Raw genomic sequence first — 20,277 nt, forward strand, 5'->3', positions numbered from 1 at the left:
ACAGTATGAAATTCATTATCTCTCCTCCCACATCCCATAGGTATAGGAGAAGGAATTCTTATAACAAGACATTGAGAAGCTAAACTAGAAAAACTACAAGGTTTTAAATATCTAAGATTTCTGAAGATTCCCACTTGGGTTGCAAGGGAAAAGCAAAAAAGAAGCAAGAACCGGTGAAAAAGACTGGAGAAGTTTATCCTAAATAGGTACTGTAAAATAATGCTAAAATCCAAAGAGCAAGTTTCTTAAAATGTTCTCTTTAATGAGGAAATAGTAACCTTGCTCTTGTCATGATAAAGGATAGAGAACTCTAAACATTAGGCTTCATGCACTTCCAAGAATGACAAAGACTTTCCAGACTTTGATTGGATCACCTTTCAGTATAAGGGTAAATATCATGTAGGAGGCCACCTGTTAGGCATTCTCCAGCTTTTGCCTTAGAAAAAATGTAAAATTCAAACAAGTAAATCCTGGAGTCCAGGACTCTCTATTGATGTCCTACAAAAATGTTGAGGTAGTCTCGATGAAACCTATGTATTAACCAATGTGTATGAAATAATTGAAAGAGTCTTTCTGGCAACAAGGTTCTTTGTCACACTTAAGGCTGCAAGTACTACTAAATCCCCAAAACCAACTACTTCAAGAATAACTTTACCTAGATGATGAACTGAGGAATAAGATAAATCTGGTTCTAAAAATTCCAATCTAAGGACAGAGTGCCTCTTGCAGCTGTCCTTTTTCAAAATTGGAGAAAAATGAGTCAGAAGTAATGCAAGTTCTGGTAGCACTGCAATCCACTTGTAATATCACTCCTAAGTAAAGGATACAAAGCAGACCAAATCAGAGAGGGAACGATGGAGTGAAAAAGATTTTGTGCAATCAGTGCATTAAATGAAGAAAGCTCAAAGTCATGAAAGGGATGAAGCAAATTGGAATGATCTGGTATACATATTGGGTTTAATGTGCTGTCAATGGACTGAACCAGGGAATGTGAAATGTTCAGGATAAACTATGGAAAGGTTTGTGGGGCCTGGTTGTGGATTGAGAGTTGTGGTTTTAGTGCATTACAAATGACAGCTAGAGAATAGATGTGACTGGGTGGAGCCTTTCTTCATCTGTTCCTGGCGCTATCTTGCTAATGTGGGAAACAGCGATCAAGTGCAAAAAAAAAAAAAGTAATGATAAGGTAATATAGATGTGAGGAAATAAAAAGAGTGTGATTGAAAGAGTAAAAGAGGGTGTATTGAAATGGTTTGGACATATGAAGAGAATAAGTGAGGAAAGGTTGACAAAGAGGATATATGTGTCAGAGGTGGAGGGGACAAGGAGAAGAAGGAGACCAAATTGGAGGTGGAAAGATGGAGTGAAAAAGATTTTGAGCGATCGGGGCCTGAACATGCAGGAGGGTGAAAGGCATGCAAGGAACAGAGTGAATTGGAACGATGTGGTATACCAGGGTCGACGTGCTCTCAATGGATTGAACCAGGGCATGTGAAGCGTCTGGGGTAAACCATGGAAAGTTTTGTGGAGCCTGGATGTGGAAAGGGAGCTGTGCTTTAGGTGCATTATTCATGACAGCTAGGGACTGAGTGTGAATGAATGTGGCCTTTACTGTCTTTTCCTAGTGCTACCTCACATGCATGCAGGGGAAGGGGGTTGTCATTTCAAGTGTGGTGGGGTGGCGATGGGCATGAATAAAGGCAGCAAGTATCAATTATGTACATGTGTGTATATATGTATATGTCTGTGTATGTATATATATATGTATATGTTGAAATGCATAGGTATGTATATGTGCATGTGTGGACATATATGTATATACATGTGTATGTGGGTGGGTTGAGCCATTCTCTCCTCTGTACATGTACATATTTATACTTGCTTGCCTTCATCCATTCCTGTTGCTACCCTGCCACATGGGAAATAGCATTGCTACCCCCCGCTTCAGTGAGGTAGCACCAGGAAAACATACAAAAAGGCCACAATCATTCACACTCAGTCTCTAGCTGTCATGTGTAAATGCACCGAAACCATAGCTCCCTATCCACATTAAGACCCCACAGACCTTCCATGGTTTACCCCAGATGCCTCAAATGTCCTGGTTAAGTACATTGACAGAACGTTGACCCCGGTATTCCACATCATTCCAATTCACTCTATTCCTTGCATGCCTCTCACCCTCCTGTATGTTCAGGCCCCGATTACTCAAAATCTTTTTCACTCCATCCTTCCATCTCTAATTGGGTCTCCCGCTTCTCCTTGTTCCCTCCACCACTGATACATGTATCCTCTTTGTCAATCTTTCCTCACTCATTCTCTCCATATGTCCTTTCCTCACTCATTCTCTCCCTATGTCCAAACCATTTCAACACATTCTCTCTGCTTTCTTAACCATATTCTTTTTATTTTTACACATCTCTCTTACCCTTTCATTACTTACTCTATCAAACCACCTCACACCACATATTGTCCTCAAACATTTCTTTTCCAACATGTCAATCCTCCTCCACACAACCCTACATATAGCCTATGCCTTGCAACCATATAATATTGCTGGAACTACTACTCCTTCAAACACACATTTTTGCTCTCTGAGATAACATTCTCTTTCCACACATTCTTCATTGCTCCCAGAACCTTCCCCCTTCCCCCACCCTATATATCACTTCCACTTCCATGGTTCCATTTGCAGCTAAGTCCACTCCCAGATATCTTAAACACTTCACTTCCTCCAATTTTTCTCCATTCAAACTTACATCCCAACTAACTTGTCCCTTAACCCTGCTTAACCGAATAACCTTGCTTTTATTCAAATTTACTCTCAACTTACTCCTTGCATACACTTTTCTAAACTCAGTCATCAACTTCAGCAGTTTCTCACTTGAATCAGCCACTAGTGCTGTATCATCGGGAACAACAACTGACTTGCTTCCCAGGCTCTCTCAGCCCCAACAGACTGCATACTCACCCTTTTCTCCAAAACTCTTGCATTTACCTCCCTTACCACCCTATTCATAAACAAATTAAACAACCATGGTGACATCACACATCCCTGCCACTGGGAACCAATGTACAAATGCCTTGCACCCTTGAAAAAAATACTCACTACTTCTAGCAGCTTACCTCCCACAACATATATTCTTAATACCTTCCACAAAGCATCTCTATCAACCCTACCATATGCCTTCTCCAGAACCATAAACATTTATTCTATTTCATTCTATTTTGCTTTGTCGCTGCCTCCCGCGTTAGCGATGTAGCGGAAGGAAACAGACGAAAGAAATGGCCCAACCCACCCACATACACATGTATATACATACATATCCACACATGCAAATATACATACCTATACATCTCAATGTATACAAATATACATATACACACACACAGACATATACATATATACACTATACATCTCAATGTATACAAATATATATATACACACACACAGACATATACATATATACACATGTACATAATTCATACTGTCTGCCTTTACTCATTCCTGTCGCCACCCCGCCACACATGAAATGACAACCCCCTCCCCCCGCATGTGCGCGAGGTAGCGCTAGAAAAAGACAACAAAGGCCACATTCGTTCACACTCAGTCTCTAGCTATCATGTATAATACACCGAAACCACAGCTCCCTTTCCACATCCAGGCCCCACAGAACTCTCCATGGTTAACCCCAGACGCTTCACATGCCTTGGTTCAATCCACTGACAGCACGTCGACCCTGGTATACCACCTCATTCCAATTCACTCTATTCCTTGCACGCCTTTCACCCTCCTGCATGTTCAGGCCCCGATCACTCAAAATCTTTTTCACTCCATCTTTCCACCTCCAATATGGTCTCCCACTTCTCCACATTCCCCCCACCTCTGACACATATATCCTCTTTGTCAATCTTTCCTCACTCAATCTCTCCATGTGACCAAACCACTTCAAAACACCCTCTTCTGCTCTCTCAACCACACTCTTTTTATAACCACACATCTGTCTTACCCTTTCATTACTTACTCAATCAAACCACCTCACACCACATATTGTCCTCAAACATCTCATTTCCAGCATTTCCACCCTCCTCCGCACAACTCTGTCTATAGCCCATGCCTCGCAACCACATAACATTGTTGGAACCACTATTCCTTCAAACATACCCATTTTCACTTTCTAAGATTGCATTCTCGACTTCCACACATTTTTCAACGCTCTCAGAACTTTCGCCCTCTCCCCCACCCTATGATTCATTTCCGCTTCCATGGTTCCATCCGCTGCCAAATCCACTCCCAGATATCTAAAACAATTCACTTCCTCCAGTTTTTCTCCATTCAAACTTACCCCCCAATTAACTTGTCCCTCAACCCTACTGTACCTAATAACCTTGCTCTTATTCACATTTACTCTCAGCTTTCTTCTTTCACACACTTTATCAAACTCAGTCACCAGCAGTTTCTGCAGTTTCTCACCCGAATGAGCCACCAGCGCTGTATCATCAGCGAACAATAACTGACTCACTTCCCAAGCTCTCTCATCCACAACAGACTGCATACTTGCCCCTCTTTCCAAAACTCTTGCATTCACCTCCCTAACAACCCCATCTATATATATTATTCACACATATTTTCTGTTACCTTGGCAATACAAAAATTATGTACTCTAGCTAAAGGCATTGCTAAGAACTTCTGTAGCTCAACCTTTTCTTTACTTTTCCATTCAGACAGTACTATAGCCGTCTCTCCCATAGACAAAGCAACTCTGATTCTCGTTTCTCCTCTAACTCTGCCGTAGATGACTCTAACATGCCTTCACCTCCTGATACTCTTCTAGTTAATCCTATGCCCTTCCCTGTAATCTTTTCTCAAACTGTCCAAAAAGTGCTTCTCTTTGGATACAAGTAAGGCCTATGGACCTGATGGCATCCATCCCTCAGTGTACCTTTCAGTTGAAAGTATGCATCTCCTGTCCTTGCTCATCTGCTCCATTTCCATTAAAAAACAGAACTTTTCCTTCTTTTTGGAAGCATGCACTAAAATGTACATCCCATTCCTATGAAGGGTTACTGTTCTAACATCTCTAACTATTATCCTGTTGCTCTAGTATACACCAGATCCAAAGTCTTTGAATCCCTTCTCAACTGTCATATTCTAAGACATCTTGAATCTCGTATTCTTCTCTCTGATCACCAGCATAGCTTCCTTAAAGTGAGATCCACTGGTGATATCCTTTCGTATGATACTAAAGTTTGGTCACCATCCCCGTAAGATTTTGGGAATCCTTTGTAGTTGCCCTTGATGTATCCAAAGCTTTTGACAATGTGGTATCAGGGTCTCATCCCTAAGCTCCCCTGTTTTTGGCTTCCTTCCCTCACTTTGCCTCCTCATATCTAGCTTCCACTTGGGCTGATAAATCCCTGTAGTTGTTGATGGATCAAACTCTCTCCTTTTCTCCATCAACAACAGTGTCCCTCAAGGTTCTGTCCTGTCTACTACACTTCTCTTTTTAATCACCAATCTCCTTTCTTCTACAAATAACCAATTGGACTATATGCTGATGACAAATCCCTGCATTCCTCAATATCCTTCAAGTTTGCTCCTTCTCTCACGCAATCTGGATCTCGTCTCAACAAAAAGTCCTCGATAAACTTAGACTTGAACAGGATATCTCAGTGGGTAGATGAAATATGCTCATGTTTCACGCCTCCAAGACCAAGTTTCTGTCCATCTCTCTATTATCAAATTCCTCATGAATGTCCTCTCTCCTTTGATGGATCTGTGATTTCATCTCTTGATTCCATGAAAATTTTATTACTGTAACATTCTCACTATTCTGGAAACCTCACATTACAGAAATAGCTAGGTCTGCCCCTAAGAAACTGGAAATCCTGTTCAGATGTCAAAGTTTCTCTCATGAACAGTTGCTCTGTTTATACAAATGATTGACATATTCCTGTATAATGCATTGTTTCAATATCTAGGATCGTTTTAGTCCTGCACCCTTACTTGACAGAGTTGAGCCAAAAGTGGTCCAGCATATCAACTCTCCTATGCTAACTTCAAAATTTGACCCTCTCGTCCTACACTGCACTGTTTGTTCATTTTTCCTCTTCTAAAGGTATTACCCTGGGTTTTGTTCCCGAGAGCTGGCTGTTTGAGTGCCCCATCCTGAAGCTTTGGAACACTATCTTCTCATGTCTTTCCCAATAACTATGTGCTGGCACTTTTTTAAAAGACAAGTTTTTCACTTCTTCCATCTTTCATACTATTCGTCATTTCCCACATTAGCAAGGTAGCATTAAGAACAGAGGACTGGGCCTTTGAGGGAATATCCTCACCTGGCCTCCTTCTCTGTTCCTTCTTTTGGAAAATTAAAAAAAAAAAATGAGAGGGGAAGATTTCCAGCCTCCCGCTCCCTCCCCTTTTAGTCGCCTTCTATGACACACAGGGAATACATGGGAAGTATTCTTTCTACCCTATCCCCTCCAATTTTCATAAATACTTTGCCGTGTCTCTTTTTATATCCTTCCATTAACCTTTCTTATATTTCTACTGAGGCCCAGCCTAGATATGGATATTTGTCCATGAGAAAAGCCTCCATCATAGAAAAAAGCAATTCGATAGTTAATGATCAGCTAAGTAAAAAAATATGCGCAAATAATATGAAAACATTGTCAAAACTGCCAGTAATTGTTTTCTGACTGACTACTCTATCATTAATTGTATTAAGGATTTTCATACACCTCAGGTCATGCATGGTACACTTGCATCCAACCTCCAGAGATGTGTCATACTAAATATGGCACATCAGTACATGATTAATGGGTTAAATCACCAAATATTTACCAAGTGAATCAAAACCATCCATCCAGAGAATACAATTTTGTGAACAGGGCCAAAATTACACTCGCAAAAAATTGTGGGGCTATGCATAAACCAAAAAGCATCACATACTACTAGCTCTATGCAACAATTAAATGTATTCCTGTAATAACTAAGATGAGACTGTTCAAAAATTTTCTTTACAAGGGTGGCTGAAAAATCTAATTTAAACCATGCTTCTTTTATCCCCTAAATGTCTTCAGATGGATATTCATGTGAGCTGAGCAATGTTTCTAGGTGGGTATTTATGCAATGAGTTTCAGCCTCAATTTCTAAGCCAAAGTAGCAACTGAAATGGTAGTATGCAATTATTCCAACCCATAATTAGCCATCCTCCAGCAATGCCAATAAGAGCACATTTTAATGAGTTTTCTAAAGAAGGAAAAAATGAGTGACATTTAAAGAGATTTAGAGAACTAGGCAGATGATGATTCTGAATTATTTGAAAAAGATATTCTGTCTTTAGATTGTGAGGGGAGTATATTCCAAAGACAATGATTATTCTAGCACTGAAAACTGACTGAGGTGAGACAGAAGAACGTTTTCTGGCATAAGTGAAGGCAGTGTTGCCAACACTGCCTAACCTAGACAACACTGTATCTGACTGGTGCTGATAAATCCACAAACTTTTATAGTTTTGCTGTCATGAAAAAACTCCAATGAATCACACTGATTATAACAAGAAAATATGTATTACAGAAGATAAAACAATAAAAAATAGTAAAATAAAAATTCTATCGAAGCAAAAGAAACAAAACATGCAACTCATATGACACTCGGGCCTCACCCCAGCACTTTTCAGCATGCTGTGCTGAAACATCAAAAGAATTACTATAGATTAATAGGGAGAATGCAATGGACAAAATATACCTCTGAAGTGATTTCTTTTTTTCATTGCTTTATGAATATCCTTGAAACCGTACTGTTAAATATATTCTTTAAAAATTTGAAAATTATGAATTTTGAGGAATGGAAAGGAAATATTTATGAAACATTTGAGGGTTGGCATTAGAAACATATCACCCACCCTATGGCTCACTTTAGTTTCCATGGTTCCATTCAATGTCATTTCCACTTCCAGGTATCTAGAACACTCCATTTCCTCCAAGTTCTCTCCATTCAAACTCAAACTCTGTGATATATGAAAGAGCCAATCTGAAAGTAGCAATAGAGCATCTTGACAGAAAAAAATAGTGCACTTCAATATGCTTGAAGTCACTGAGTCAATGAAGCCCTGGGAGGTTGCTAATTGCCTAAAGACGGTCACGGAATAAGTGAGCAACTATGGTCACATTTACATGGTTCGTTAAAGGTAAGTGAAGGCTGGTATTTCCTCACTGGAATCATGTAAGCTGAAAGGTCATAACTCACATCTTCCCATGAATGTATCTCATGCTTGCAGGACAGATCACAGAGGAGAGAAACTTAACGTCACAATTTCCTTTGAAAAAAAAAATCTTAATTAAGCCTGCTACTTTTAAAAGTAGAATCACTATCAAAAATGTTCCCGAACTTCCTACACTCACCTGTTGGCTGGATGGGATCAAGGCAGGGGTTATTGAGAATTGTGACCTGCTCCAAATGATTTAGATGTGAGAGATTTGATAAATCGTTGAGATCGTTGAGAGCATTATCTGATAATGTGAGGATGATGAGACTGGGAGGTAAATACTTGTTGCAGCGGTAGAGTGTAGTTATTCGGTTGCGATGGAGAAACAGCTCCTGAGCAAATTTCAAACATATAACATTCATTTATCTGTACATACATATAAAAGATACATGGACATGAGCAATGTATCCATATGGGTATCTCATCAGCTTACCTTATACTTACATCACCAAAAGGTACTAGAGAGTTAATACAATGCAAGTAATTCTATCTAGTTCAGGAGTCTGCAACCTTTAAGAGCTAGTCAGCTAATGCACTACCAGATAATCAGTAATCGGCTGTACCTGCCATACACGATAATCATGAAACATATGTTAATAGCTATTTTGAAAGAATAAAACCTAAATATGCAATCAGAAATGCAGAATAATATTGTAACTTCAAATTTACAGAACAGAAATTTAACTAGCACAATATGAGTCTGCTTAAATAAGGTAACAGAAAGCCATCCTTCTCTTTTAAACAAATAAGGTATACTGAAGAGGGGCTAATAAAAAGCATAAAATTTTTTCATAATCTCATAATACTGACTCGCTCAATATCATTTGCCCTTCCTGAGTCTTTCCCCTCTCTCATATCTCTCTGCTCCTTGTTTATAGCGAATGCAATCAATCAAATCAAATTTTGGCCACCTTTCAAGCTTGCCAGCTGTACATACAAAATCATGGCTGCACTCAGCAAATAATGAGGGTTGCAGACCCCTGATTTAGTTAAGCCATGATATATTCAGTACACTTAAATTGGGATATCCCATTAGTATATGAGTGCTACATCTGTTGGTATGATTAGCATTAACTATGAATTCACAAAAATGCTGACTTAGATGAAAATATGTGAACAGGACTCATTCAACTTAACCTAAAACTGTCACACTAACTACATCTACAGACACTTTATAAGAAAGTAAATAAATGAAGTTAAAAAAATGTCACATATGCCCATCATAACTGTACAGTAATCAAGTAACAAAATATGTTAAAATACAACACCTAATGCTGGTTATCATACTAGGACTAAAACCTAAGCAAAAGATAACCTACATAATATTACCTTGACACCTGCTCAGTGAATTCTCATGCTGTACTAGAAACAGACACCAGCAATAATTATAGAGACTAGAAAATAATAAAGAAAGGAATTAGGAATTATTACACATTTCAAGTCTATGGTATTATCCCTCTAAGGACTGTGCCCATACTTCTACAGTTTACAGTGTGGGGATTGCAGGCATACTTATATGGGTTACCCTCATCTGAGCTGGAAGGTCCACTTCATCAGTATGTAGAAGTACATTATATCACAAGCAACAATAATTAGTACCTGGGAAAATCTAGTGTCAGTTACCCAATTAAAACATGCCTTACCCCTTGGGTACTTCAGCTATACTTGCATGGATTGCTTTTTTTGTGCCATCAATCAAATTGGGAGACATGCTTTTTCTGGAAAGCAGAGAAGCCTTGGTAGGTAGTAATTGGTATGCAATGCAGCCAACAACCAGGGAGGTATATTACCAGGATTACAAGCCTGGGTATCGGGAGGGTTAGTGACAGTTGTGTAGGAAGCCAGCACCTTAGTGGTTGTCAAGATGCGCTCCTCTGACCTAGGTAGCTGTCTCTTCTTTCTGCCTTATGCACATGTGGACTACTGGCATTCTGTCCACAAACATACAACTGCTCGATGTCACACATAACACTTGACAACAATCAACTCACACGGCTCAATCTTTGTAACTACTGATTTTCCTGTGGTGAGCATTAAGTGCTAGCCCTGCCTTTTGGCAAGATGGGAGGAGCAATTGGTGGAAGCAGTAGGTATGAATGTTTAGGTCAAAGCATTAGGTGAAAGTAATTGGTAAGAACATTCGGTAGGAGCATTAGGCAGAAGTAGCCAGAAGGATCATTAGGAAATAGCCTCTACAAACACTGCACTAGACTTGCCCTCTGCCAGTGGCCTATTAAGGGAAGTGAGGCACCAAAGGCTAAGAAGCAGCACTGGAGTTCTCTAGTTATGGAGACTATTGCCATGGCCACCCCTTGAAGGAGTGCCAGAAGGGAACAGGCATCTCAGATATACATAGATAGGTAGATTGATTGAGAAGCCTTTATGTTACAAGACACTACAATTAACGACAGGAAAGAATCCTCTCCTCTCAATTACTCTTACAACATGATGACAAAAGGTTCAGCCCTTGCTTGCATGCTCGGTATGCCACCCTACATCAGTTAGTGGCTCATTTGTGGTAGTCTCTAGTGACTAATTCTGGTGAAAATGATTCAGGAGTGTGAACTGAAAGCACTGTGAAAAGTTCTTTGTGAATCAGTAATCCAATGGTGGTGGCAGAGAAGAGTAAAACATGTATGAGTCTGCTAAAGCAAAAGGCTTTAATAAGTCATGCATGTTCAACACACCAAATTCATATGTCTGCAGAGCAACAAATAATGATAATTATTAGATTTTTCCTTTCCTTTATATTTTCCTTGATATTTCCTAATAGGTGATAAGATAATAATATTTTGGAATATTTTCATAAACCATTGTTCTTAGGACCACCTTAAATTTCAAGGGCTTTGTCCTCTAAGGGTTAACATCATAGAGCAATGATCAAAATATCTGATGAAAATAAGATGATACAGGCTACAGGAAATGGTCTGGAGGGAGTTAAGGCATTCAAAAACTAAGGGCAGAGACAAATTTATTTACTGTATAAAGAAATTAATGAATAAATTTTCTTGGACACATAGCCAAGGCATAATCCTATGGATCCCTAAATACTATGGAAGGGATAAGACAAACTTACATACTATGTACAATTACTAATCACTATGTCAACCACTTATCAAAATCTCATAAATATGCTGTTAGGTGTGCTGCTTTCAGCATTCAAAGGAAGCTCATGTATGCTAGACTTTCTGTAACTGACTATGACAAATTCTTCTGTCTAAGAATGAAAAGCTACACTCTAAACATATAATCATTCATCAATGGGGTAACTGCATAAACAAAGTATCTGTTAGATATTTGTAACAGAAATAAGAAAGAGGATGACCAAAGCAAGTCCACCCAAGGAAAGTGGAGAGGGTGAGAGGCAGAAAGGGATGAAGTTGAATAAGAGAAACTGCATTAAAAAAGACAGGGGATGAAAATGATAAAGAAAAAACAAACAAAAATAGGATAATAATTTTTAAATGATAATATAGGGGATGAGAATTATATAAGAAAATATCAGAAATAAGATAATAATCTTTAAATGTTATGAAAGATCATCTGACAGAACTTTTACATGAAAGATAAATAAAAATCCAATTTGAGTACAAGAGACTTCTCTTTGTACTCAGTGTATGAATCTAGTAGCATTCAGAACTGTCTTGATGAGGGGCAGGAAAGATTCCATACAGTAATAAATAAAACTACCTAACCAGGGGTTACCTATTCAAAAACTGTCCATCAAGCACTCACCAATCACAGGATAAGTTAACTTAAATCTACCAATCCCATCATATTTAAGGATATAACATCAACCTTAAGGGGAACAAACCCTACTGCAAACAACAAACCAACTAGCTCCTAAGTTTGCAGTATGTTTACAAGAATTCACATAACAAAAACTGGTGGCAACACTACAGTTCACATACAGGAAGGTACGAAAGAAATTTCCTTTACTTCACTACTCATTTTCTGTACCAGACACTGTACCATGTGACATGATCCTTTAATACAATGGTAAACCACTCTTCATGTTATGAGGTGGCCATTTGTTTATATCATTTAATAAGCTCTGACATCCGTAACCATAGTGCTACATAATTACGTTTCTGGGGGATGCCTAAAAATAACCAATAATCTGCTGATATATGAAAGTCCTTATCAAGTATATCTTTTCATTTGTGAAACTTTCTTGTGTAGTTTATATAAATTGTCATTAAAATATTCTAAAATCACATATAGGTATTGAAATTGAAATTAAAATATATAACAAATCAATATCCAATACACCCACCTGAAACTGTTGAGAATGAAGTATCAAGCCTAAGGTATTCTATGCACACATATATGCAAAAAATGTATCAAAGTTTGCCAAAAATCTGTTAAAAAATACACAATATACAGCAAATGTGTAAAAAGTTTGAGAAAATGACTGAGGTTTGGAATGAAGCACGTGCGCTGAGATACCAAGAGACTGAATGAAGAATGTCACTACTGGGTAATAGTAAATGAAAAAAGGGGAATGGGGAAGGGAATCCCAAGAAAAGGATGGAGGGATGGAATGAGGAAGGGTTTCAGGTCCTGGTGCCTGAACTTTTAGGAAGGTGAAAGGCATCCACGTGATAAGAATAAACTAAATGTGGTATACTGAGAGTGACTTGCCATCAAAGGAATGAGCCTCGGCATATAAAGCGGTCAAGGTAAGTAATGGGATATTCTATGAAGCTTGGCTATGAATGCTGGGGTCAGATTTTAATACATTATATAGAATAGCTAAAGAGTGGGTGTATACAAATGAGATTGTTGTTTGTTGCTGATGCTACCTCACTATGACAAGAGAAGCAATTAGGTATCTATGAATATTTTTCTATGATAACAGACAACAAAAAATCTATAACCCATGAGAAAAATCAATTTCCATTATACTCAACCAAAAAAATGCTCAGAATGATAAAATTTCTGAAGTGATCTAGAAAATACAAGGAGTGGAATGGGCTCTGTGGCATGAAGAAATGGGTCCTGAAATAAAATATTAGTTAGATTGGCTGATTGACTTTCCCTAACAAAAACAGAACTAGTTGCTGATCAATCATATGACTTTCCAAATAGGAGATACCATATAGCACCATACGAAGATTAGTTTTCACAGGCTTATATTGAAAAAACTGTCAATATTTTGACACGTTTTTTTTCTTTTTTCTTTCATTATTGTCTGCTGTTTCATGCATTTGTGAGTTAGTGACAGGAACAGATGAAAAAAAGCCACATTTGCCAACATCTGTTTTCTAATAGTTATGTTCACTGCATCAAAACTACAGCCATCTATCCACAACAGGCCCCAGAGACCTTTCCACGGTTTCCCCTGTTTGCTTCAAATGCCATGGTTCAATCCACTGACAGTACTTTGACACCTGTATAATCATACTGTTCCAATTCATGCATGCCTTTCACCCTTCAGTATGTTCTGGCCCTGTTCACTCAAAATATTTTTCACTGTATCCTTCCACCTCCAATTTGGTTTCCCTCTTCTCCATCTTCCCTCTACTTCTGACACATATCCTCTTTGTCATTCATTCTCTCCTCTCATTCTTTCTATATGTCCAAACCATTTCTGCACAACCTCCTTCGTTCTCTCAATTACACTCATCTTATCATTACACCTCTCTCTTACCCTTTCATAATTCACCTAATCAAACCACCTCATACATCATATTGTTCTTAAACATTTCATTTCCAAAACATTCACCCTCTTCTGCACAACTCTATTTATAGCCCATGCCTCGCATCCATACAATATTGTTGGGACTTATACTAAACACAGCTATTTTCACCCTTCTAGAGAATTATATTTCTTTTCTTAATGCTTCCATTGCCTTTGCCCCCCGATCACCCTACGACTTCCTTCAACTTCCCTGGTTCCAATAGCTGGCAAGTCTGCATATTCACCACTTACTTTAAGACCCTTCCATTTAAATCTTTCACCATCCCAATCATAAATATGTCAAACAGCCATAGTGATACCATATACCCCTGCCTCAGACCAACTTTCATCTGGAATCATTGCCTTTCCTGCTTGTAAACATACCTTACACTCATGTATGACTCAAGGGAATGTGCTGGAGGATTGGCAAAATGCCTGTACTGTGCCACTGTATAAAGGAAAGAGGACTATAAAAGCGAAACTTCAAATTACAGAGGTACAAGCTTGCTGAGTATATCTGGTATATTGTGTGGAAGAGTAGTGCATGAGAGGATGTTGGCATACACAGACCATCAGTTTGGGGAGAAGCAATATGGTAGAGAAAGCAAAGGACTGTGTGTGGCATTTATGGATGTGGAGTAAGTGTATGAACGGGGTTACAGTGATACTTTGCAGAAGATGTAAAGATTTTTTGTGTGGGAGGATGGCTTTTAGAAGCAGTGAGGAGTTTTTAACAGGAGCATAAGGCATACTGTCCTCAAACATTTCATTTCCAACACATCCACCCTCCTCCGTTCAACCCTCACAACCATATAACATTGTTGGAACTACTATTCCTTGAAACATACCCATTTTGCTCTCCAAGATAACGTTCTCTTCTTCCACGCATTCTTCATTGCTCCGAGAACTTTCGTGCTCTCCCCCACCCTGTGACTTACTTCTGCTTCCATGGGCTCATTCGCTGCTGAGTCCACTCCCAGATATCTAAAACACCTCACTGCCTCCAATTTTTTCTCCATTCAAACTTACATCCCAATCAATTTGTCCCTCAACCCTACTGAGCCTAATAACCTTTTTCTTTTGCACATTTACTTTCAACTTTCTCCTTTCACACACTTTTTCATACTCAGTCACCTACTTCTGCAGTTTCTCACTCGAATCAACCACCAGAGCTGTATCATCGGTGAACAACAATTGACTCACTTTCCAGGGCCTCTCATCCCCAACAGGCTACATACTCGCTTCTCTCTACAAAACTCTTGCATTCACTTCCAACACATCCATCCTCCTCCATTCAACCCTATCTATAGCCAATACCTCGCAACCATACAACACTGTTGGAACTACTATTCCTTGAAACATACCCATTTTTGCTCTCCGAGATAACGTTCTCTTCTTCCACACATTCTTCATTGCTCCGAGAACTTTCGTGCCCTCCCCCATCCTGTGACTCACTTCTGCTTCCATGGGCTCATTTGCTGCTCAGTCCACCCCCAGATATCTAAAACACCTCACTTCCTCCAATTTTTCTCCGTTCAAACTTACATCCCAATTAATTTGTCCCTCAACCCTACAGAGCCTAATAACCTTATTCTTTTGCACATTTACTCTAAACTTTCTCCTTTCACTTACTTTTTCATACTCAGTCACCTACTTCTGCAGTTTCTCACTCAAATCAGTCACCTGAGCTGTATCATCCGCAAACAACAACTGACTCACTTCCCAGGCCCTCTCATCCCCAACAGACGCATACTCGCTCCTCTCCAAAACTCTTGCATTCACTTCCCTAACCACCCCATCCATGAATAAATTGAACAATCATGGGGGCATCACACACCCCTGCCACAGGCCGACCTTAGTTCCTATTTCCTACCTGTATAGATGCCTTACATTCTTGGTAAAAACTTTTCATTGTTTCTAGCAGCTTACCTCCAACACCATATACTCTTAAGACCTTCCACAAAGCATATCTATCAACCCTATCATATACCTTCGTCAAATCCGTAAGTGCTACAAACAAATCCATCTGTTTTTCCAAGTATTTCTCACACACATTCTTCAACGCAAGCACCTGATCCACACATCCTCTACCACTTTGGAAACTACAATGCTATTCCCCAGTCTGATGCTCCGTACATCCCTTCACCCTCTCAATCAATATCCTCCCATATAATTTCCCATGAATACTAAAAAAACTTATGCCTCTGCAGTTTGAACACTCACCTTTATCCCCTTTGCCTTTGTACAATGGCACTATGCATGCATTCCATCAATCCTCAGGCACTTTACCATGATCAGTACACATATTGATTATCCTTACCAACCAATCAACAACACAGTCACCCCCTTTCTTAATAAATTCTACTGCATTACCATCCAAACCAACTACTTTTCTGAATTTTATCTTCCACAGAGCTTTCACTACCTCTTCTCTCTTAACCAAACCATTCTCCCTGAACCTCTCACTTTGCACACCAACCCAACCAAAACACCCTAGATCTGCCATTCCATCATCAAACATATTCAAAATACTCACTTCATCACTACCTGTTATTACTTGCCCCTTCACCGATGTTCCCACTTGTTCTCTTGTCTTATTCATCTTTAGTCTTTTTTACTATACTTGACTGTTATCTTTATTCTTTTTTTACTATACTTGACTGCCTTCCCTGCATTAACAAGGTAGCACATGGAACAGACCAAAAATGGCTACACCTGCTCACATCCATTCTCTAGCCGTCATATGTAATGATCCCTGAGGTAGGGGAAAAAGAATTTTACCTCTGTATTCTCTGCATGTTGTAGAAGGCAACCAAAGGGGGAGCTGACTTAATAGTTATCATTAAGAGTTAAACTGGTGACTTGAATGTCTATTATGGCAACTCAGTGATGTGTCAAATGACTTCTAAGCTTTAGTTAGACACGTGTATTACAGTCATGTGCCTCTAAAGGAGTGTCAACCTTATGAATCACTGTGCAAAATGATATGATTTGCCTTAATTTGACAATGTCCTTGTTCATGCCTCTCTGAAGAGTCCTTTGGATCAAATGCTCTTCATCCTCCTTACAGTCTGCTACACTAGCCTTACTGAACTACTCAGAGAGATAGACATGGAGCCTAGCACTAAACTGAGATGAGGTCTTCTTGTCTCACAAGAAACCTCTGTGGAACTGATGTTTAGCTTGCTCCTAAGTGAGGCTGTAAGCCTGTAACAATGCCACCTTCATCCTATCACAGGACTTCATAGTTCTGTTGAGGAAGCTGAGGTTCTGAGCTGAGTTGCTACTGAAGGATATGGAAAAATGTAACATTTTCAGATGTTCTGAGAGACCATACCCTGCAGCTTGGTTTTCAAACCTACATATAAAGAGATCAATACTGTCTACCTTCTAAAGATATGGTCATAGCCTGGGAAGCTTAAGTAAAACTGTAACAATGGGAGACTGCTTGACAAGTCAGTGAACTGTAGCCAGTTCCAAGTCACATCTGTGGTCAAATTGAGTTTGCTAAATTGAGTCAAATTTGACTAAATTGACTCAAATTGAGTCTCAGCAGATGAAGTTCCCTCTCTGGTTCATTAGAGTGTAATAATGATGTAATTGTTGAGGGAAAAATAAAAATTCCATTGCTGAGTATGAAGTAAATTCAGGTTTATCTATGGTACAATGATGCATATGTCAAAGTGAAGATACATTTCTTAAGCATGAAGTGAAGATGTCTGTCATGGGTGATATGGAGACATTTGTTAAACATGAAGTCAAGTTGTTTGTCAAGGGTGATGTGAAGATGCAGTTATTGAGGAAGAAGAGAATTAAGTTTTACTGAGGATAATAGTGAAGAGGAGTTAAATGGTGTTTCTATCCACAGTACAGAGAAATGGTGTTTCTCTCCACAGTACACAGAAGTGGTGTCTCTATCCACAATAAACATGACTGTGAATGAAAGAGTTAATAGAGGAATTACTCCTCATCTTTGCCTGTGAGAAAGTGCATAAACACATTTCAGAATAACTGCAAAACCCTTAAGGGCAAAACAAGACCACAATGGAACTAAAAAGTACACATAAATCCTTCCTTTGAAGGCAAAAGCTGGATGTCATAAAGGTCCGGTGAAGGTGAACAAGAAAACAAATGTATTTTAAGTCTACTGATACTACCCATAAGGACAAAGAATGGTAATGGTAACAGTTCAAGACATTTTATATTCTGAAGTAATATCTATGTATCTGCTTGGAGCCAAAGGATCTAAAGCAAGAATGAACTTGACTAACATCCATAAAATTACGGACATGCTGCAAAAAGCTTAAAGTGCTCTTAAATTCATCTGAAACATGCCTCGGCTAAAAAATCCTAAATAGCGAAATGTAAAGTCTCTCCTTTCACTCAACTATAGGAGCTAATGAATGCATCAAAATGATGGGAGAGATGTTTGTCCTTGAGACAACTTCCATACTACTTTCTTCAAATTTCAACTGCGTTAACTTTCTAAGAAAACAATAATCTTTCTTAGAATATACCTAAATTTTCTGTATGGACACGGAAGACTATAACATATCAAGATTCCATCTCAAACTCTGTCAGAGTACTTTACACTTGTCAATATCAAGAATGATTTCTACTTCAATCCAACGTTCCTCGAAGTAAAGACAAAAATAATGTATAAAAAACTTGTACCACTTCTGGAATAATAAAAATAAAGACAACACAATAAATCTTGGAAATCTCCCCTTCATGACTGAAAATTAATATAAACACAAAATAACACTTTAGATCAGGTGATGCTAAAGGATTGCCTAAGGAATCCCCTACATCTAGCATCGTCAGTCAAATGGACTACAACAAACAAATGAGTATGTAATGTATCCTGAAAGGCTTTATGACAAATAATCTTAATGGCCTCATTCTCAAGTGACAACATTGAAATCAAAATCTACTCTAGAATGAATATTTGTCAGCCAAAAGTAGGTTTAGCTAAGTTAAATGCACAACAGAAATGGGTGTATCCCTCTGAAAATTTCTTAAACCTTGGATCATGCACTTTTACTAATGAACTAGCAGTGAGCCTACATGCAATCTTTAGCAATATCATTAATGGAAGAGAACACTACATTCTCTACAGAAATAATAAAGTACCAAACTAACCAGAGTGAACAAACAAGAATAACAGCTTAAGAAGCTGAAGATAAGGGGCAAATAATTAACCAGCCCCTTGCATCATTAACTTCCAGTGAAGATCTATCAGAGAAAAATTTATCAAGATATATTTCTAAACAATGGAAGGTTTGAAACAAAATGTGGAAATAAGGTGCATATTCCTCCAAGACTCAGAATCCTTACTTATCCACAGGAGAATAGAGTTCTTCCCAGGACATGGTCACAGGCTTATCCAAAATATCACCATATGGATGCCACTGACAGCCTGGAACATAAATTAACTTATTAGCAAGAAAAAATGCTTTGACATGATAAATGCTACCATATAAGATACTAAAGTACAATTACTTGAAGTATTAATCACCCACACAATAAGATTCAGTTAATGTAATGTGGGTCATAATACTGTTCCCTAATAAAGAAGCCCTAGAAGCTGCATCCCACAAGAATCAAAGATACTGTATCAGAAAAAATATAGGGTCTTAAAGGATGAAAAATCATTTCTGTATTGTAAGTAAAGCCCTTCTTCGAAAATTTTAGGGTATTTATTCAGCTGGGGCTTAAAACAGCATTTTGCCCCACAAAATGAAGCATAACCATGACAATTTCCCTGCTTTACTGTTAACTAAACATACAAAACTGACAATTGCTCATCCAAATGATTCAATGATCAAACAGATCTATAACATCACAGAGCAAAGGTGAAGGTGTGCTTAGAAACCTACCACATTAGGACTGTGCTTTGGGACTATTACTATCCAGTATCAAGAAATGGCTTTTTGTAAAGAAAATAGAGGAAGGAAGTGAGAAGAAACTAAATAGATGGTCAAAGAGCTCTGCTTACAGTAAAGAAATATTTTTTCCACCTATTTATATATCACCAATAACTCCATTCCCAATTTTTCATGGGTGGATTATGTAAATACGGTCCCTGAAATCACTAATCTAGTTTCATTCTTGTCATGGGAAAGTCTAAACTCTAAGCATACTGATGTAATCATATATTTCCTCAAAAAGTTAAAAATTATTACCAAACCACATGGTACTGAATGTGAATGGAAGTGCAAACATCATGTAAAAGATCATTTCTTAAAAAGAGTTTCCCAAAACTTCTTCTTAGATCTGAGAATAAAAGAAACACTCCAAACATGAAGTTACCATATCACAAAA

At 38.5% G+C, this 20,277-nt stretch overlaps 1 protein-coding gene across 5 annotated transcripts in view; it reads right to left on the reverse strand.

Moving 5' to 3' along the window:
* The window catches only part of Cep97 (centrosomal protein 97kDa), a 153,795-nt gene that overhangs the window by 97,725 nt on the left and 35,793 nt on the right, over positions 1 to 20,277 (reverse strand). For all 5 annotated transcript variants that reach the window (XM_071668201.1, XM_071668204.1, XM_071668202.1 and 2 more), the window contains exon 6: positions 8,407 to 8,602. In XM_071668201.1, the coding sequence (XP_071524302.1) occupies positions 8,407 to 8,602 (196 nt within the window). The remainder of the gene's footprint in view (positions 1 to 8,406; positions 8,603 to 20,277) is intronic.

This window comes from Panulirus ornatus, chromosome 12, assembly GCF_036320965.1.
Source record: "Panulirus ornatus isolate Po-2019 chromosome 12, ASM3632096v1, whole genome shotgun sequence".
Classification (NCBI taxonomy): domain Eukaryota; kingdom Metazoa; phylum Arthropoda; class Malacostraca; order Decapoda; family Palinuridae; genus Panulirus; species Panulirus ornatus.